This window comes from Orcinus orca, chromosome 9 (genome assembly GCF_937001465.1).
Source record: "Orcinus orca chromosome 9, mOrcOrc1.1, whole genome shotgun sequence".
NCBI lineage: Eukaryota > Metazoa > Chordata > Mammalia > Artiodactyla > Delphinidae > Orcinus > Orcinus orca.
The window spans coordinates 21,785,539-21,803,695 of NC_064567.1; the positions used below are offsets into that span (position 1 = coordinate 21,785,539).

The 18,157-nt window shown below is 39.1% G+C and overlaps 1 protein-coding gene across 4 annotated transcripts in view; it reads left to right on the forward strand.

The window, feature by feature from the left end:
- Positions 1-18,157, forward strand: part of COPG2 (COPI coat complex subunit gamma 2) — a 159,021-nt gene that overhangs the window by 57,961 nt on the left and 82,903 nt on the right. For all 4 annotated transcript variants that reach the window (XM_004272190.3, XM_049714609.1, XM_049714608.1 and 1 more), the window contains 3 exons: positions 9,197-9,330; positions 10,321-10,388; positions 17,960-18,148. In XM_004272190.3, coding sequence (XP_004272238.2) covers positions 9,197-9,330; positions 10,321-10,388; positions 17,960-18,148 — 391 coding nt within the window. The remainder of the gene's footprint in view (positions 1-9,196; positions 9,331-10,320; positions 10,389-17,959; positions 18,149-18,157) is intronic.

Genomic DNA, 18,157 nt, shown 5'->3' on the forward strand with positions numbered 1-18,157 from the left:
TAGCCATTCTGAGTGGTGTAAAGCAATACCTCCTTGTGGTTTTGATTTGCATTTAATTAGTGATATTGACCATCTTTTCATATGCATGTTGGCCATTTGTATATCTTCTTTGGAAAAATGTCTATGTCATCTGCTCATTTTTTGATTGGGTTGTTTGTTTTTTTGATATTGAGTTTTATGAGCTGTTTGTATATTTTGGAAATTAACCCCTTGTCAGTCACATTGTTTGCAAATATTTTCTCACATTCTATAGGTTGTATTTTCATTTCGTTGATGGTTTCCTTTGCTATGCAGAAGCTTTTAAGTTTGATTGGGTCCCATTTGTTTATTTTTGGTTTTTTTTTCTTTTGCCTTGGGAGACTAGTCTAAGAAAATATTGCTACTATTTATGTCAGAGAATGTTTTGCCTGTCTTCTCTTCTAGGAGTTTTACGGTGTCACATCCTATATGTGTCTTTAAAGCATTTTGAGTTTATTTTTATATATGATGTGAAGGAGTGTTCTAATTTCATTGATTTACAAATAGCTGTCCAGCTTTCCCAGCACCATTTGCTGAAGGCACTGTGTTTTCTCCATCGTATATTCTTGCCTCCTTTGCTGGAGATTAATTGTATGGGTTTGTTTCTGGGCTCTCTATTCTGTTGCATTGATCTATATGTCTGCTTTTGTGCCAATACCACAGTATTTTGATTAGTGTAGCTTTGTAGTATCGTCTGAAGTCTGGGAGAGTTATACCTCCAGCTTTGTTCTTTTTCCTCAGAATTGCTTTGCCAATTCGGGGCCTTCTGTGATTCCATATAAATTTTAGGATTATTTGTTCTAGTTCTGTGAAAACTGTCATGGGTAATTTGATAGATATAGCATTAAATCTGTAGATTGCTTTCAGTAGTATGGCCATTTTAATAATATTAATTCTTCCAATCCAAGAGCATGGGATATCTTTTCATTTCTGTGAATCATCTTCAGTTTCCTTTATCAGTGTTTTAGAGTTATCAGCATATAGGTCTTTCACCTCCTTGGTTAGGTTTATTCCTGTGTTTTTGTGTGTGTTTGTGTGTGTTTAGTGCGATTTTAAACTTTTTTTTTTTTACTTTCTGATATTTCATTGTTACTGTAAAGAAATGCAGCAGATTTCTGTATATTAATCTTGTACCCTGCTACCTTGCTGAATTCATTTATTAGTTCTAATAGTTTTTGTGTGGAGTCTTTAGGGTTTTCTGTATAGAGTATTGTGTCATCTGCATATAATGACAATTTTACCTCTTCCCTTCCAATTTGGATACCTTTTATTTCTTTTTCTTGTCTGGTTGCTGAGGCTAGGACTTCCAAAAATATGTTGAATAGCAGTGGTAAGAGTGGGCACCCTTGTCTTGTTCCAGAATTTAGTGGGAAGGCTTTCAGCTTTTCACTGTTGAGTATTGTGTTGGCTCTGGGTTTGTCATAAATGGTTTCTATTGAGATGTATTTCCCCTATACCCACTTCAGTGAGAGTTTTCATCGTGAATGGATGTTGAATTTTATCACATGCTTTTTCTATATCTATTGAGATGATCATGTGGTTTTTGTCGTTTCTTTTGTTGATGTGGTATATCACGTTGATTGATTTGCATATGTTGAACCATCTTTGTGACCCTGGTAAGAATCCAACTTGATCATGGTGTATGATCCTTTATATGTGTTGTTGGAGTTGGCTTGCTTAAATTTTGTTGAGGACTTTTGCATCTCTATTTGTCAAAGATATTGGCCAGTAATTTTCTTTTTTTTTGTAGTGTCTTTCTTTTTGGTATCAGGGTGATGGTGGCTGCATGAACTGACTTTGGGAGTGTTTCCTCCTCTTAAATCTTTTGGAATAATTTGAGAAGGATAGGTATACGTTCCTCTTTGTATGTTTGGTTGAATTCCCCAGTTAAGCCATCTGGTCCTGGATTTTGTTTGTGGGGAGTTTTTTTAGTTTTTTTGTTTGTTTTTTATTACAGATTCTATTTCACTTCTAGTGATTGGTCTGTTCAAATTATGTTTCTTCTTGATTCAATTCTGGCTGTTTCTAGAACCTTTTCTGTTTCTTCTCGGTTGTTCAATTTGTTGGCTTATAACTGTTCATAGTATTTTCTTATGACTTTTTGTATTTCTGCAGTATTGGTTGTTATTTCTCATTTCTTATTTTGTTTATTTGGGTCTTCTCTCTTTTCTTCTTGTTAGCCTGGCTAGAGGTTTGTCGATTTTGTTTATCCTTTCAAAAAAACCAGCTCTTGGTTTTATCAAGCTTTTCTATTGTTGTTTTGATCTCTATTTTATTTATTTCCTCTCTGATCTTTATTATTTCCTTCCTTTTAATGACTTTGGCTTTTGTTTATTTTTCTTTTTTCTAATACTTTTAGGTGGTAGGTTAGGTTATTTGCTTGAGATTTTACTTGTCGCTCAAGAAAGGCCTGTATCGCTCTGAATTTCCCTCTTTGAACTACTTCTGCTGCATCGCATAGATTTTTGTAAGGTTGTGTTTTCATTGTCGTTTGTCTCGAGGTATTTTCTGATTTCCTCTTTGATTTCATTGTTGACTCATTGGTTTTTTAGTAGGATGTTGTTTAGTCTCCGTGTGATTTTTTTTTTCCCATTTTTCTTTCTGTGGTTGATTTCTAGTTTGATACTGTTGTGGTCAGAAAAGATGCTTGAAATAATTTCTGTCTTCTTAAATTCATTGAGGCTTGTTTTGTGTCCTCGTGTGTGGTCTATCCTAGAGAATGTTCCATGAGCACTTGAAAAGAATGTGTATTTTGTTTGTTTTTTGTTTTTGTTTTTTTTTGGATGAAGTGTCCTGTAGATACCAATTAAGTACATCTGTTCTGTTGTGTCATTTAGGATCTCTCTTGCCTTATTGATTTTCTGTCTGAAAGATCGTCCATTGATGTCAATGGGGTGTTAAAGTCTCCTACTATTATTGTATTCCTGTCAATTTCTCCCTTTATGTCTGTTAGTATTTATTTTGTATATTTAGGTGTTCCTACATTGGGTGCATATATATGTTAACAAGTGTAATGTCCTCTTCTTGTATTAATCCCTTTATCATTATATAGTGTCCTTCTTTGTCTTTCTTTTTGGACTTTGTTTTAAAGTCTGTTTTGTCTGATATGAATATCGCTACCCCTGCTTTCTTATTGTTTCCATTTGCATGAAATATCTTTTTCCATCCCCTCACTTTCAATCTATGTGTGACTTTTGCCCTAAAGTGAGTCTCTTGTAGGCAGCATATTGTAGGTACTTGTTCTTTTATCTGAGCAGATTTGAAATTTTTATTCTAGTTATGCACTTTCCAAATCCAGAGTTTCTATTTGGTTCCTTTAAAAAAACAAACAACTCATTTTTTCCTCTTTATTGATACTCTCTCTTGGGTGAGGCATGATTGTCATGCCTTTAACTTTTTAATTCCCTTTAATTCTTTAGATATGGTTTCTTTTGCTTCTTTGAACATATTTATATTAGTTGCCTTAAAGGCTTTGCCTAGTACATCCAACATCTGGGCTCCCTCAAGAATAATTTCTGGACTTCCGGGAAGATGGCGGAAGAGTAAGACGCGGAGATCACCTTCCTCCCCACAGATACACCAGAAATACATCTACGCGTGGAACAACTCCTACGGAGCACCTACTGAACGCTGGCAGAAGACCTCAGACCTCCCAAAAGGCAAGGAACCCCCCACGTACCTGGTTAGGGCAAAAGAAAAAACTAAACAGAGACAAAAGGATAGGGACGGGTCCTGCACTAGCGGGAGAGAGCTGTGAAGGAGGAAAAGTGTCCACACACTAGGAAGCCCCTTCGCGGGTGGAGACTTCGGGAGGCGGAGTGGGGGAGCTTGGGAGCCGCGGAGGAGAGCACAGCAACAGGGGTGCGGAGGGCAAAGCGGACAGATTCCAGCGCAGAGGATCGGGCCGACCGGAACTCACCAGCCGAGAGGCTTTTCTGCTCGCCCGCCGGGGCGGGCGGGACTGGGAGCTGAGGCTCCGGCTTTTGTCGGAGCGCCGGGAGAGGACTGAGGTTGGCGGCGTGAACACAGCCTGCAGGGCGTTAGTGCACCGCGGCTAGCCGGGGGAGAGTCCGGGGAAAAGTCTGGACCTGCCGAAGAGGCAAGAGACTTTTACGTCCCTCTTTGTTTCCTGGTGCGCGAGGAGAGGGGATTAAGAACGCTGCTTGAGAGAGCTCCAGGGACGGGCGCGAGCCGCGGCTAAAAGTGCGGAGCCCAGAGACAGACATGAGACGCTAAGGCCGCTGCTGCCGCCACCAGGAGGCCTGTGTGCGAACACAGGTCACTAGCCACACGCCCTTCTGGGGAGCCTGTGCAGCCCGCCACTGCCAGGGTCCCAGGATCCAGGGACAACTCGCCTGGGAGATCGCACGGCGCGCCTCAGGCTGCAACGTCACGCCGGCCTCTGCCGCTGCAGGCCCCTGCCGCTGCAGGCCCGCCCCACACTCCGTGACCCTCCCTACCCCCCGGCCTGAGTGAGCCAGAGCCTCCGAATCAGCGGCTCCTTTAACCCCGTCCTGTCTGAGCAAAGAACAGACGCCCTCCGGCGACCTACACGCACAGGCGGGGCCAAATCCAAAGCTGAGCCCCTGGGAGCTGTGAGAACAAAGAAGAGAAAGGGAAATCTCTCCCAGCAGCCTCAGAAGCAGCGGATTAAAGCTCCACAATCAACTTGATATACCCTGCATCTGTGGAATACCTGAATAGTCAACGAATCATCCCAAATTAAGGAGCCCTGTGGATGAAAGGCTCTTGGTGCTGCAGCCAGGAGTCAGTGCTGTGCCTCTGAGGTGGGAGAGCCAACTTCAGGACACTGGTCCACAAGAGGCCTCCCAGCTGCACATAATATCAAACAGCAAAAATCTCCGAGAGATCTCCATCTCAACGCCAGCACCCAGCTTCACTCAACGACCAGCAAGCTACAGTGCTGGACATCCTATGCCAAACAACTAGCAAGACAGGAACACAACCCCACCCATTAGCAGAGAGGCTGCCCCAAATCATAATAAGTCTACAGACACCCCAAAACACACCACCAGACGTGGACCTGCCCACCAGAAAGACAAGATCCAGCCTCATTCACCAGAACACAGGCACTAGTACCCTCCACCAGGAAGCCGACACAACCCACTGAACCAACCTTAGCCACTGGGGACAGACACAAAAAACAACAGGAACTACGAACCTTCAGCCTGCAAAAAAGGAGACCACAAACACAGTAAGATAAGCAAAATGAAAAGACAGAAAAACACACAGCAGATGAAGGAGCAAGATAAAAACCCACCAGACCTAACAAATGAAGAGGAAATAGGCAGTCTACCTGAAAAAGAATTCAGAATAATGATAGTAAGGTTGATCCGAAATCTTGGAGATAGAATGGACAATAGAATGGACAAAATGCAAGAATCAGTTAACAAGGACCTAGAAGAACTAAAGATGAAACAAGCAACGATGAACAACACAATAAATGAAATTAAAAGTACTCTAGATGGGATCAATAGCAGAATAACTGAGGCAGAAGAACGGATAAGTGACCTGGAAGATAAAATAGTGGAAATAACTACTGCAGAGCAGAATAAAGAAAAAAGAATGAAAAGAACTGAGGACAGTCTCAGAGACCTCTGGGACAACATTAAACGCACCAACATTCGAATTATAGGGGTTCCAGAAGAAGAAGAGAAAAAGAAAGGGACTGAGAAAATATTTGAAGAGATTATAGTTGAAAACTTCCCTAATATGGGAAAGGAAATAGTTAATCAAGTCCAGGAAGCACAGAGAGTCCCATACAGGATAAATCCAAGGAGAAATACGCCAAGACACATATTAATCAAACTGTCAAAAATTAAATACAAAGAAAACATATTAAAAGCAGCAAGGGAAAAACAACAAATAACACACAAGGGAATCCCCATAAGGTTAACAGCTGATCTTTCAGCAGAAACTCTGCAAGCCAGAAGGGAGTGGCAGGACATATTGAAAGTGTTGAAGGAGAAAAACCTGCAACCAAGAATACTCTACCCAGCAAGGATCTCATTCAGATTTGATGGAGAAATTAAAACCTTTACAGACAAGCAAAAGCTGAGAGAGTTCAGCACCACCAAACCAGCTCTACAACAACTGCTAAAGGAACTTCTCTAGGCAAGAAACACAAAAGAAGGAAAAGACCTACAATAACAAACCCCAAACAATTAAGAAAATGGGAATGGGAACACACATATCGATAATTACCTTAAATGTAAATGGACTAAATGCTCCCACCAAAAGACATAGATTGGCTGAATGGATACAAAAACAAGACCCATATATTTGCTGTCTACAAGAGACCCACTTCAGACCTAGAGACACATACAGACTGAAAGTAAGGGGATGGAAAAAGGTATTTCATGCAAATGGAAACCAAAAGAAAGCTGGAGTAGCAATTCTCATATAAGTTTTATATATATATATATATATATATATGTAGTTTGCTTGAGTGCAGTGTTTTTTGTTTTCTGTACTGAATTCATTAGCATGGGTCGGTATAAAATTTAGCATAGGTCAATATGTAATTTGTAAACTAATAAGGTCTTAAAAGTGAGGAATTAAGTCTTTTAAATTTAATTATTTATTGTAAAGAGCAGAATAGCATACATAAACAGGTGCCTAAGGAAAACTTGTATTCTAATATGGAACTCTCATGAACACCTTTTTTTTTTTCTTCTAACGGTATGATAGTAGGCCATTTGATTATTTTTATGGCTTTAACTTTACAACAATGAAATATTCGTAAATTTTAAAAAGTATTTTTCTTTATTTGATGCGGGTGGGATACTGGAGAAATGAAAGGTCAAACATCTATTGAGGAATCCATACTTGTCTATATATTGTGTACTTTTATTTCAAGAACTGATTTAAAATTCCTAAAAGGATGCTATAATAAGTTATTATGCCATTTTACAGACTGAATTAAGTGAATTTCAGGGAGGTATGAAACTTGCCTAAGGCTATCCAGCTACCAAGCGGTAGAAGTGAGAATTAAATCCAGGTATACCTATAAAAAAAAATAAAAATAAAAAAAAATAAAAAAAGAAGGCGAGGGCAGCACCAGGGTATGGGGTTGTTAGTTTTATAGGGGTGAGTAATTTCATATGCTGATGAGTGGGAGGAGTATTCCAGCTAATTTGGGGAAGGGGTGGGGATTTCTAGGAATTGAGCCACCGCCCACTTTTTGACCTTTATGGTCGTCCTTGGAACTGTCGTGGCACCTGTGGGTGTGTCGCTTAGCTTGCTGATGTGTTACAATGAGTGTATACTGAGGCTCAAGGTCTAGTGGAAGTAGACTCGTCCGCCATCTTGGACCTATTTTGTTCTAATCAGTTTATGTTGTGTCCTCGGGCTATGTAATTCTTTTAAAGGTTGTGCCCTGCCCCCTTTCCTCCTGTTTCATATTGAATATATAATATTTACCAGAGTATGTTTTAATAATTAATACACGATATATTGTATAATTAATTTATATATCATATATATAATGATATCTATAGGTATTTGTTCTAATAAGTCATTAAAAATAAATGAATATTCAAAAAAAAAAGAAATTGAAAATAAAACGTAAGTTTCTTCAAAAAAAAAAGAATAATTTCTATTGACTGCATTTTTTCACTATATATGGGCCATACCTCACTATTTCTTTGCGTGTCATAGCTTTTTGTCAAAAACTGGATATTTAATATACTGTGGTAACTGACAATCTTATTTCCCCCTTTTCCATTCTCAGAGTTTGTTTTTGTTGCTGTTTGTTATTGTTGTTTGTTTAGTGACTTTCCTGGACTAACTCTGCAGTCCTTATTCTTTGTCATGTGTGGCTACTGAAGTCTGCTTGGTTAGCTGAGTCTTCGGATAATGATTTGACAGATTTTCTTAAATGCTTTTGACCAACATGTCTCCCATCTTTTTTTCAGTGGGCATTTTGTGTGTTGGGGTATGCATAACTGTGCCTAGTCTTCCCTTCCTAATTGTGCAGAAACTCAAAGTCAAGCATGGGTGAGAGGCTAGAGCTCCGTAAGCTCTTACCTGGGTATTTGCACAGCCTTCTAGATCCCCAGGAATATGTCAGAAATTAAAGCCCCTTATGGGCATCTCATTTCTTAGATTTTCTTTTTAAGTTTTTTTGGCCAGACTCTTGTTTGTGCCAACTAGAATCAGTACCTGTGGCAACTGCAGTGTTAAGCAATTGCTGCTGTTTTTTGGGAGACAAACCTCCTGGGGATAGGGCTTTCCTCACTGAATGTTCTCAGAGTTAGATGAAATAAAAATTCGCTTCGGGGAATTCCCTGGTGGTCCAGTGGTTTGGACTCCACACTTCCACTGCAGAGTGCATGGGCTTAACCCCTGGTTGGGGAACTGAGATCCCACATGCTGTGTAGTGCGGCCAAAACATTAGCTTCATGAATGGGGCTTTTTTAAGGAGCATCATTCAGGTCAAGTAGTGACAGTGCTCCAGGAACAGGGCTTTTGATGGTGCTCCAAATTCATCTGCCTCCTTCAGTGGCTACTAGGCTGCTGGCTTTCATAGCTAGTATGGTTCTGAGGCCCTGGTTTCCAAGGCTACCATGAAGCTGGGAAGAGGGTATGAAATAGACCAAGTTAAAATACCAGAACGCTTACTGTTCTTATGAAGATTCAGCTGTTCCTCTTGAATAAATGTTCCTAGGATTGTTGCAATCCTTCAGCTAACTTCTAGAGTGCTGAAAAAGTTGATTTTGAAAATTTACACCAGTATTCTCATTGCTTTTATGGAGGAGTGTATTTTCAGAGGTCCTTCATTCATAATTCCAAAAGTGCTTCTCATTCTGTCTTTGCTTTTTTTAAAAAAAAAATTTATTTATTTCGTCACGCCAGGTCTTAATTGCGGCTCGCGGGCTTGTTAGTTGCAGCTTGTGGGCTTGTTAGTTGCGGCTCACTGGCTCCTAAGTTGCAGCACACAGGCTCCTTAGTTGTAGCATATGAACTCTCAGTTGCGGCATGCATGTGGGATCTAATTCCCTGACCAGGGATTGAACCCAGGTCCCCTGCATTGGGAGCATGGAGTCTTAACCACTGTGCCACCAGGGAAGTCCCCCTGTCTGTGCTTTTAGCCACTATGCACATTGCCTCTGTTCTTTATGATATCTAATTATGGCCTGTGTATATTTATTGTCAGCCATGAAAGTCCAGTCTTCGATTTCATTGAGAGCTGCTTGCGAAATAAACATGAAATGGTTATTTATGAAGCTGCTTCAGCTATCATCCATCTTCCTAACTGTACTGCAAGGGAGTTGGCACCTGCTATTTCAGGTTAGTTGTATATTTGATAACTGGCTTTTGTTTATTTTCTTATGTTTTTGTTTTAAGTTCCATAGGTCTACAGAATAGGTAATTTTGAACCTTAGCTCTGTATATGTAGTTTTTACATTTTGATACATAAATGGTTTATTTTAACTGTTTTTTAGTTACAATTGTACCTCCATATCCTTGGGTTCCACATCCCACCAATTCAACCCAATCGATTCACAGTTGGTTGAATCCTCAGATGTGGAACCTGCAGATACCAAGGGCTGATTGTGCTACACCATTTTATAGAAGGGTCTTTAGCATCCCCAGATTTTGGTATCTGCTAGGGGTCCTGGAAGGTCCGGGGTCCAGTCCCCTGCAGATTTGGAGGGGTGACTGTATTTCTTTTTCTGAAGTTATCATTTCCCCATATTAAAAAATTTAAGTTTTTACTTAGAAAACAAGTAACTTTAATGCCTTCAGTTCTCCATGTTTAAAAAACCCATTTACTCTTACAACCATAAATATTCCTACTCTTTAAATTCAGATATTAATGGGTTTATTAACTTTTTTAGGAAAAAAATAAACTTTGTTTCCTGTATTTAAAGTTTTTATAGCTCAACAAAAAGTACTTTTTCTATTTTTGATGATGTATTTTTCATGTGAATTTTTTTTTCTTTTTTTTTTTTGCGGTACACGGGCCTCTCACTGTTGTGGCCTCTCCCATTGCGGAGCACAGGCTCCGGACACGCATGCTCAGCGGCCATGGCTCACGGGCCCAGCCGCTCCGCGGCATGTGGAATCCTCCCGGACCAGGGCACGAACCCGCATCCCCTGCATCGGCAGGCGGACTCTCAACCACTGCGCCACCAGGGAAGCCCCATGTGAATTTTTGATGCTGTCATCTAATTGCCTTATGCGTATTTTGAATGTGATTCTTCATGTACTGTATTTTCAGAAACGTGCTATATGTTGAAATGAGCTATGTTCACAATGACCTTTTTTCTTTCCTAGTTCTTCAGCTTTTCTGTAGTTCTCCTAAGCCAGCTTTGAGATATGCAGCTGTGAGGACCTTGAACAAGGTAGGTGTTCCTTTGCTAACTATTGACTTGTATCAGTGTTCAATTGAGAAACAGTAACTACGAAGCATTTGGCTTTCTGTCCAAGGTTAGTAGATATGATTTATGGGCTTCACTTCTGTAGCACCTCACTTGTATTTGCAGCTTTAGATATGGCCATTTATACTATTATTCATGTGCTCAATAGCCACCTGTAGTTAGTGACTATCATATTAGACACTGCAGATACAGAATATTTCTATCATTGCAGGAAGTTCTCTTGGACAATGTTGGTCTATAGCAACACTATCCAATAGAAATACTATGTGAGTCACATGTGCAATTTTAAATTTTATTGTAACCACATTAAATTCTTTATGATGAGATTAATTTTAAACATGTATTTTGTTTACCCTAACATTTATAAAATTTATCAACATGATCAGTATAAAATTATTAGAGATATATTTTACCTTCTGTTTTTTCATACTAAGTCTTTGATATCTGGTGTATATTTTGTATTTACAGCATACCTCTGTTTGGAATAACCACATTTCAAAGGCTTAGTAGTCACATATGGTTATTGGCTACCATATTGGACAGCATAAATCTAGAGGATAGAGTGCAGAAACACAGAATGAATTAAATAACTATAAAAATTTTATTTTATTTATTTATGTTTTTAAATATTTATGTGGCTGTGCTGGGTCTCAGTTGCGGCAGGCAGCCTTCTTAGTTGTGGCTTACCAGCTCCTTAGTTGTGGCTCGCTGGCTTTCTAGTTGTGGCATGCGAACTCTTAGTTGTGGCATGCATGTGGGATCTAGTTCCCTGACCAGGGATCGAACCTAGACCCCCTGCATTGGGAGTGTGAAGTCCCAACCATTGTGCCACCAGGGAAGTCCCTAAAAATTTTAAATGCAAGTTTAATGTTGTAGAATAATGGTCTAGTGTAATATGTGGTCGACTAAATTAATTGTATTAACAACTGGAGGAGAGAAATTTAGAGCAGCCATGGAAGGAGGCTTTATAGCACAATATGAATTGTATTTTGAAGAGTTGATATCGGTCCACATTCCATCATCTATAATCTTGGGACCAGATGTATCTCAGAAATCAGTATTTTGAGAATTTTAGAGAGGTAATATGGTGCCATCTCTTATATTAATACTAACCCCTTTGGACCTAGAGCAGTTAGACACCTTAGACATGTTAATATTTCTGCTTTATACGTATGACTATCCTCACTACATGGAATAAATTAAGACTTAGTTTTAAATTAGTTTGGGTCATTTTTTGCTGTTGAGTGAATTCTGATGGCAATACTTTGCTGAGTTCTCAAAATTTTAGCATTATGGGTAAAGGATTCTATACCAGTATTGGATTAGGCAGAGAGGCAAACATCATCAACAAAAGCAAAGAAGCAGGACAATGACAGACATGTTTTATCATGTGAGCAATCCAGTTTGGTTGCAGTTTGCTTGCTTAAATACAGAAGTGTTTTGTAAGTGGTAAGATATTACATTTAAGTGTCTTCGAGTAGTGTTTATCATTCTAGGTCCTACTCTCAGATATTCTAAAATCTAGTAGAATAGATAACCATGAACACATGTACTATAAGGACGAACAGGCCAACTGTAATAAAAGACAGACTATGATATTGTTATAAAGGTTATACAAACCTAGGAAGATAAAGTGCTGTGCTATACTGTAACTAGCAGTTAATCACTTATCAAATGATATATCGTATCTTATTTATTACAAACATTCATCTTGAAACAATTGCCTTTTAACGTATGTTGTCCAAAAAGCCATTTACCTTAATTAAAATTTCTGACCAGTCCCTCCCATCAAGCCTCTTAGAGAGCCTCATCCACCAGAGGGCAGACAGAAGAAGCAAGAAGAACTACAATCCTGCAGCCTGTGGAACAAAAACCACATTCACAGAAAGATAGACAAGATGAAAAGGCAGAGGGCTATGTACCAGATGAAGGAACAAGATAAAACCCCAGAAAAACAACTAAATGAAGTGGAGATAGGCAACCTTTGAGAAAAAGAACTCAGAGTAATGATAGTGAAGATGATCCAGGACCTCGGAAAAACAATGGAGGCAAAGATGGAGAAGACGCAAGAAATGTTTAACAAAGACCTAGAAGAATTAAAGAACAAACAAACAGAAATGAACAATACAATAACTGAAATGAAAACTACACAAGAAGGAGTCGATAGCAGAATAACTGAGGCAGAAGAACGGATAAGTGACCTGGAAGACAGAATGGTGGAATTCACTGCTGCGAAACAGAATAAAGAAAAAAGAATGAAAAGAAATGAAGACAGCCTAAGAGACCTCTGGGACAACATTAAACGCAACAACATTTGCATTATATAGGGGTCCCAGAAGGAGAAGAGAGAAAGGACCAGAGAAAATATTTGAAGAGATAATAGTTGAAAACTTTCCCAACATGGGAAAGGAAATAGCCACCCAAGTCCAGAAAGCACAGAGAGTCCCATATAGGATAAACCCAAGGAGAAACATGCTGAGACACATAGTAATCAAATTGGCAAAAATTACAGACAAAGAAAAATTACTGAAAGCAGCAAGGGAAAAACGACAAATAACATACAAGGGAACTCCCATAAGGTTAACAGCTGATTTCTCAGCAGAAACTCTACAAGATAGAAGGGAGTGGCATGATATACTTAAAAGTGATGAAAGGGAAGAACCTACAACCAAGATTACACTAACCGGCAAGGATCTCATTCAGGTTCGATGGAGAAACTAAAACGTTTGCAGATAAGCAAAAACTGAGAGAATTCAGCACCACCAAACCAGCTCTACAGCAAATGCTAAAGGAACTTCTCTAAGTGGGAAACAAGAGAAGAAAAGGACCTACAAAAACTAACCCAAAACAAGAAAATGGTCATAGGAACATACATGTCAATAATTACCTTAAATGCGAATGGATTAAATGCTCCAACCAAAAGACACAGGCTTGCTGAATGGATACAGAAACAAGACCCATATATATGCTGTCTGCAAGAGACCCACTTCAGACCTAGGGACACATACAAACTGAAAGTGAGGGGATGGAAAAAGATATTCCATACAAATGGAAATCAAAAGAAAGCTAGAGTAGCAATACTCAGATGAAATAGACTTTAAAATAAGAATGTTATAAGAGACAAGGAAGGACACAACATAATGATCAAGGGATCAATCCAAGAAGAAGATATAACAATTATAAATATATATGCACCCAACATAGGAGCACCTCAATACATAAGGCAACTGCTAACAGCTATAAAAGAAGAAATCGACAGTAACACAATAATGGGGGGGACTTTAACACCTTACTTACACCAATGGACAGATCATCCAAAATGAAAATAAATAAGGAAACATAAGCTTTAAGTGACACAATAGACCAGATAGATTTAATCGATATTTATAGGACATTCCATCCAAAAACAGCAAGATTACACTTTCTTCCCAAGTGCACACAGAACATTCTCCAGGATAGATCACATCTTGGGTCACAAATCAAGCCTCAGTAAATTTAAGAATATTGAAATCATATCAAGCATCTTTTCTGACCACAATGCTATGAGATTAGAAATGAATTACAGGGAAAAAAATGTAAAAAACACAAACACACAGAGGCTAAACAATACGTTACTAAATAACCAAGAGATCACTGAAGAAATCAGAGGAAATCAAAAAATACCTAGAGACAAATGACAATGAAAACACGATGATCCAAAACCTATGGGATGCAGCAAAAGCAGTTCTAAGAGGGAAGTTTATAGCTACACAAGCCTACCTCAAGAAACAAGAAAAATCTCAAAAAAGCAATCTCACCTTACACCTAAAGGAACTAGAGAAAGAAGAATAAACAAAACCCAAAGTTCGCAGAAGGAAAGAAATCATAAAGATCAGAGTAGAAATAAATGAAATAGAAACAAAGAAAACAATAGCAAAGATCAATAAAACTAAAAGCTGGTTCTTTGAGAAGATAAACAAAATAGATAAACCATTAGCCAGACTCATCAAGAAAAAGAGCGAGAGGACTCAAATCAATAAAATTAGAAATGAAAAAGGAGAAGTTAAAACAGACACCACAGAAATACAAAGCATCCTAAGAGACTACTACAAGCAACTCTATGCCAATGAAATGGACAACCTGGAAGAAATGGACAAATTCTTAGAAATATATAACCTTCCAAGACTGAACCAGGAAGAAACAGAAAATATGAAAAGACCAATCACAAGTAATGAAATTGAAACTGTGATTAAAAATCTTCCAACATGGCTTCCCTGGTTGCGCAGTGGTTGAGAATCCACCTGCCGATGTAGGGGACACAGGTTTGTGCCGCGGTCCGGGAAGATCCCACGTGCTGCGGAGCAGCTGGGCCGTGAGCCATGGCCGCTGAGCCTGCATGTCCAGAGGCTGTACTCCGCAACGGGAAAGGCCACAACAATGAGAGGCCCACCAACTGCAAAAAAAAAAAAAAAAAAAAAAAAAATCTTCCAAGAAACAAAAGTCCCGGACCAGATGGCTTCACAGGTGAATTCTATCAATTCTATCTTCTCTTTAGAGAAGAGCTAACATGCATCCTTCTCAAACTCTTCCAAAAAATTGCAGAGGAGGGAACACTCCCAAACTCCAAAGCAGTCTTGAGGGGAAAAAACGGAGCTGGAGGAATCAAACTCCCTGACTTCAGACTATACTACGAAGCTACAGTAATCAAGACAATATGGTACTGGCATAAGAAAAGAAACATAGATCAATGGAACAAGATAGAAAGCCCAGAGATAAACCCACACACCTATGGTCAACTAACCTATGACAAAGGAGGCAAAGATATACAATGGAGAAACGACAGTCACTTCAATAAGTGGTGCTGGGAAAACTGGACAGCTACATGTAAAAGAATGAAATTAGAACACTCCCTAACACCATACACAAAAATAAACACAAAATGGATTCAGGGTCTTCCCTGTTGGTGCAATGGTTGAGAGTCTGCCTGCCTCTGCAGGGGACATGGGTTCATGCCCCGCTCCAGGAGGATCTCACATGCCACAGAGCGGCTGGACCCGTTAGCCATGGCTGCTGAGCCTGCACATCCAGGGCCTGTGCTCCGCAATGGGAGAGGCCACAACAGTGAGAGGCCTGTGTACCGCAAAAAAAAATGGATTAGAGACCTAAATGTAAGACCGGACACTATAAAACTCTTTAGAGGAAAACATAGGAAGAACACTCTTTGACATAAATCATAGCAAGATCTTTTTTGATCCACATCCTAGAGTAATGGAAATAAGCACAAAAGTAATCAAATGGGACCTAATGAAACTTGAAAGCTTTTTGCACAGTAAAGGAAACCATAAACAAGACGAAAAGACAACCCTCAGAATGGGAGAAAATATTCACAAACGAATCAATGGACAAAGGATTAATCTCCAAAATTTATAAACAGCTCATGCAGCTCAATATTAAAGAAACAAACAACCCAATCCAAAAATGGGCAGAAGGCCTAAATAGACCTTTCTCCAAAGGAGACATACACATGGCCAAGAAGCACATGAAAAGCTGCTCATCACTAATTATTAGAGAAATGCAAATCACCTCACACCAGTTCGAACGTGCATCATCAGAAAATATACAAACAGCAAATGCTGGAGAGGGTGTGGAGAAAAGGGAGCCCTCTTGCACTGTTGGTGGGAATGTAAATTGATACAGACACTATGGAGAACAGTATGGAGGTTCCTTAAAAAACTAAAACTAGAATTACCATATGATCCAGCAATCCCACTACTGGGCATATACCCAGAGAAAACCATAATTCAAAAAGACACATGCACCCCAATGTTTATGGCAGCACTGTTTATAATAGTCAGGCATGGAAGCAACCTAAATGCCCATCTACAGAGGAATGGATAAAGAAGATGTACATATATACAATGGAATATTACTCAGCCATAAAAAGGAACAAAATTGAGTCATTTGTTGAGACATGGATGGATCTAGAGACTGTCTAGAGAGTGAAGTAAGTCAGAAAGAGAAAAACAAATATCGTATATTAACGCATATATGTGGAACCTAGAAAAATGGTACAGATGATCCGGTTTGCAGGGTAGAAGTTGAGACACAGATGTAGAGAACAAACATGGAAACCAAGGGGGGAGAACTGCGGTGGGGTGGGGATGGTGGTGTGCTGAATTGGGCGATTTGGATTGACATGTATACACTGATGTGTATAAAATTGATGACTAATAAGAACCTGCAGTATAAAAAAACAAAGAAACAAATAGAAAAACAAGTAATACTAAACTTTCTTTGGGTTATTTGTATGGAAATATGTTAATATAAATGTTTCAAACATTACATGAAATTTCTAAAAATCTTATGTTCTGGTATAATGTTGTAAGTCATAATTCTAGTTATTACTTTAAAATGTGTATCTCAGAAATAACTAAATTTCCTTGTCAATTGCATTATTATGAACTTTCATCAAATCTTTAACCGTGGTCATTTAAAAAAATTTTATTTATTTATTTTTAGCTGTGTTGTGTCTTCATTTCTGTGCGAGGGCTTTCTCTAGTTGTGGCAAGCGGGGGCCACTCTTCATTGCGGTACATGGGCCTCTCACTATCGCGGCCTCTCTTGTTGCGGAGCACAGGCTCCAGACGCGCAGGATCAGTAGTTGTGGCTCACGGGCCTAGTTGCTCCGCGGCATGTGGGGTCTTCCCAGACCAGTGCTCGAACCCGTGTCCCCTGCATTAGCAGGCAGATTCTCAACCAGTGCGCCACCAGGGAAGCCCCAACCGTGGTCATTTTTAAGTCTTTTGTCATTTACAGACAGTTCTGGGTGTACTCTGATGCTTTCACAAACATGTTCCTATAAAAGAGTTTCACCTTCAAGGAATTCATGGAGAAGACTCTGACAAGTACAGGTTTCTGGTAACTGACTATACTGCTGAACTGAATGAATAAGCATTTTCAGAACTCTAATGGAAAACTTATGAATTCATAAAAGTGCTAATAACATCAAGATAAAAAAATTAATTACATGGGACTGAGTGAACTGAAGAGGATGATTATAATTTTTGTGACTTTCTGTTTGAATAATAAAAAAAAAAATCCCACAAGGATTCAGAGGCAAAAAATATACAAATCAATTTTCACTGCAAAGTAAAGGAGCTGTTACAGTGGAGGATTACTGGACTGAATGTCAATATTATGACATAGTATGAGTGTGTTTCATGTTTGGTAATTGCAATCATTGTTGCTTTTGTTGTGGTCATCCATTTACAATGCTTGGTGTCAGTTTATTTATCTCTTGTAAAAAGAAAATACAGTGTGTGTGTGTGAGTTGTGAAAAAAAAAGGGAAACTTTTAAATTCCTGATTCTGGTTTTGCACAACTGTATAATTAACGGTGATGATCATATTATAAGGGGAGGCCCAAATAGAAGTTACAAATAAAGGAAATAAAATTCCATTTAAAAAAAATTTTCTATTTTCGTCTTCTTTTATTTTTTAAAGTCCTGGTCTTTATCAGTAGCAATTTGCTGAATTTTTTCCATGCCTTTTGGCCAGGTGGCAATGAAGCACCCCTCTGCTGTTACTGCCTGCAATCTGGACTTAGAAAACTTGATCACAGACTCAAACAGAAGCATTGCTACACTGGCAATTACTACACTCCTCAAAACAGGAAGTGAGAGCAGTGTGGACAGGCTCATGAAGCAGATATCGTCCTTTGTGTCTGAAATCTCAGATGAGTTCAAGGTAAGAGTT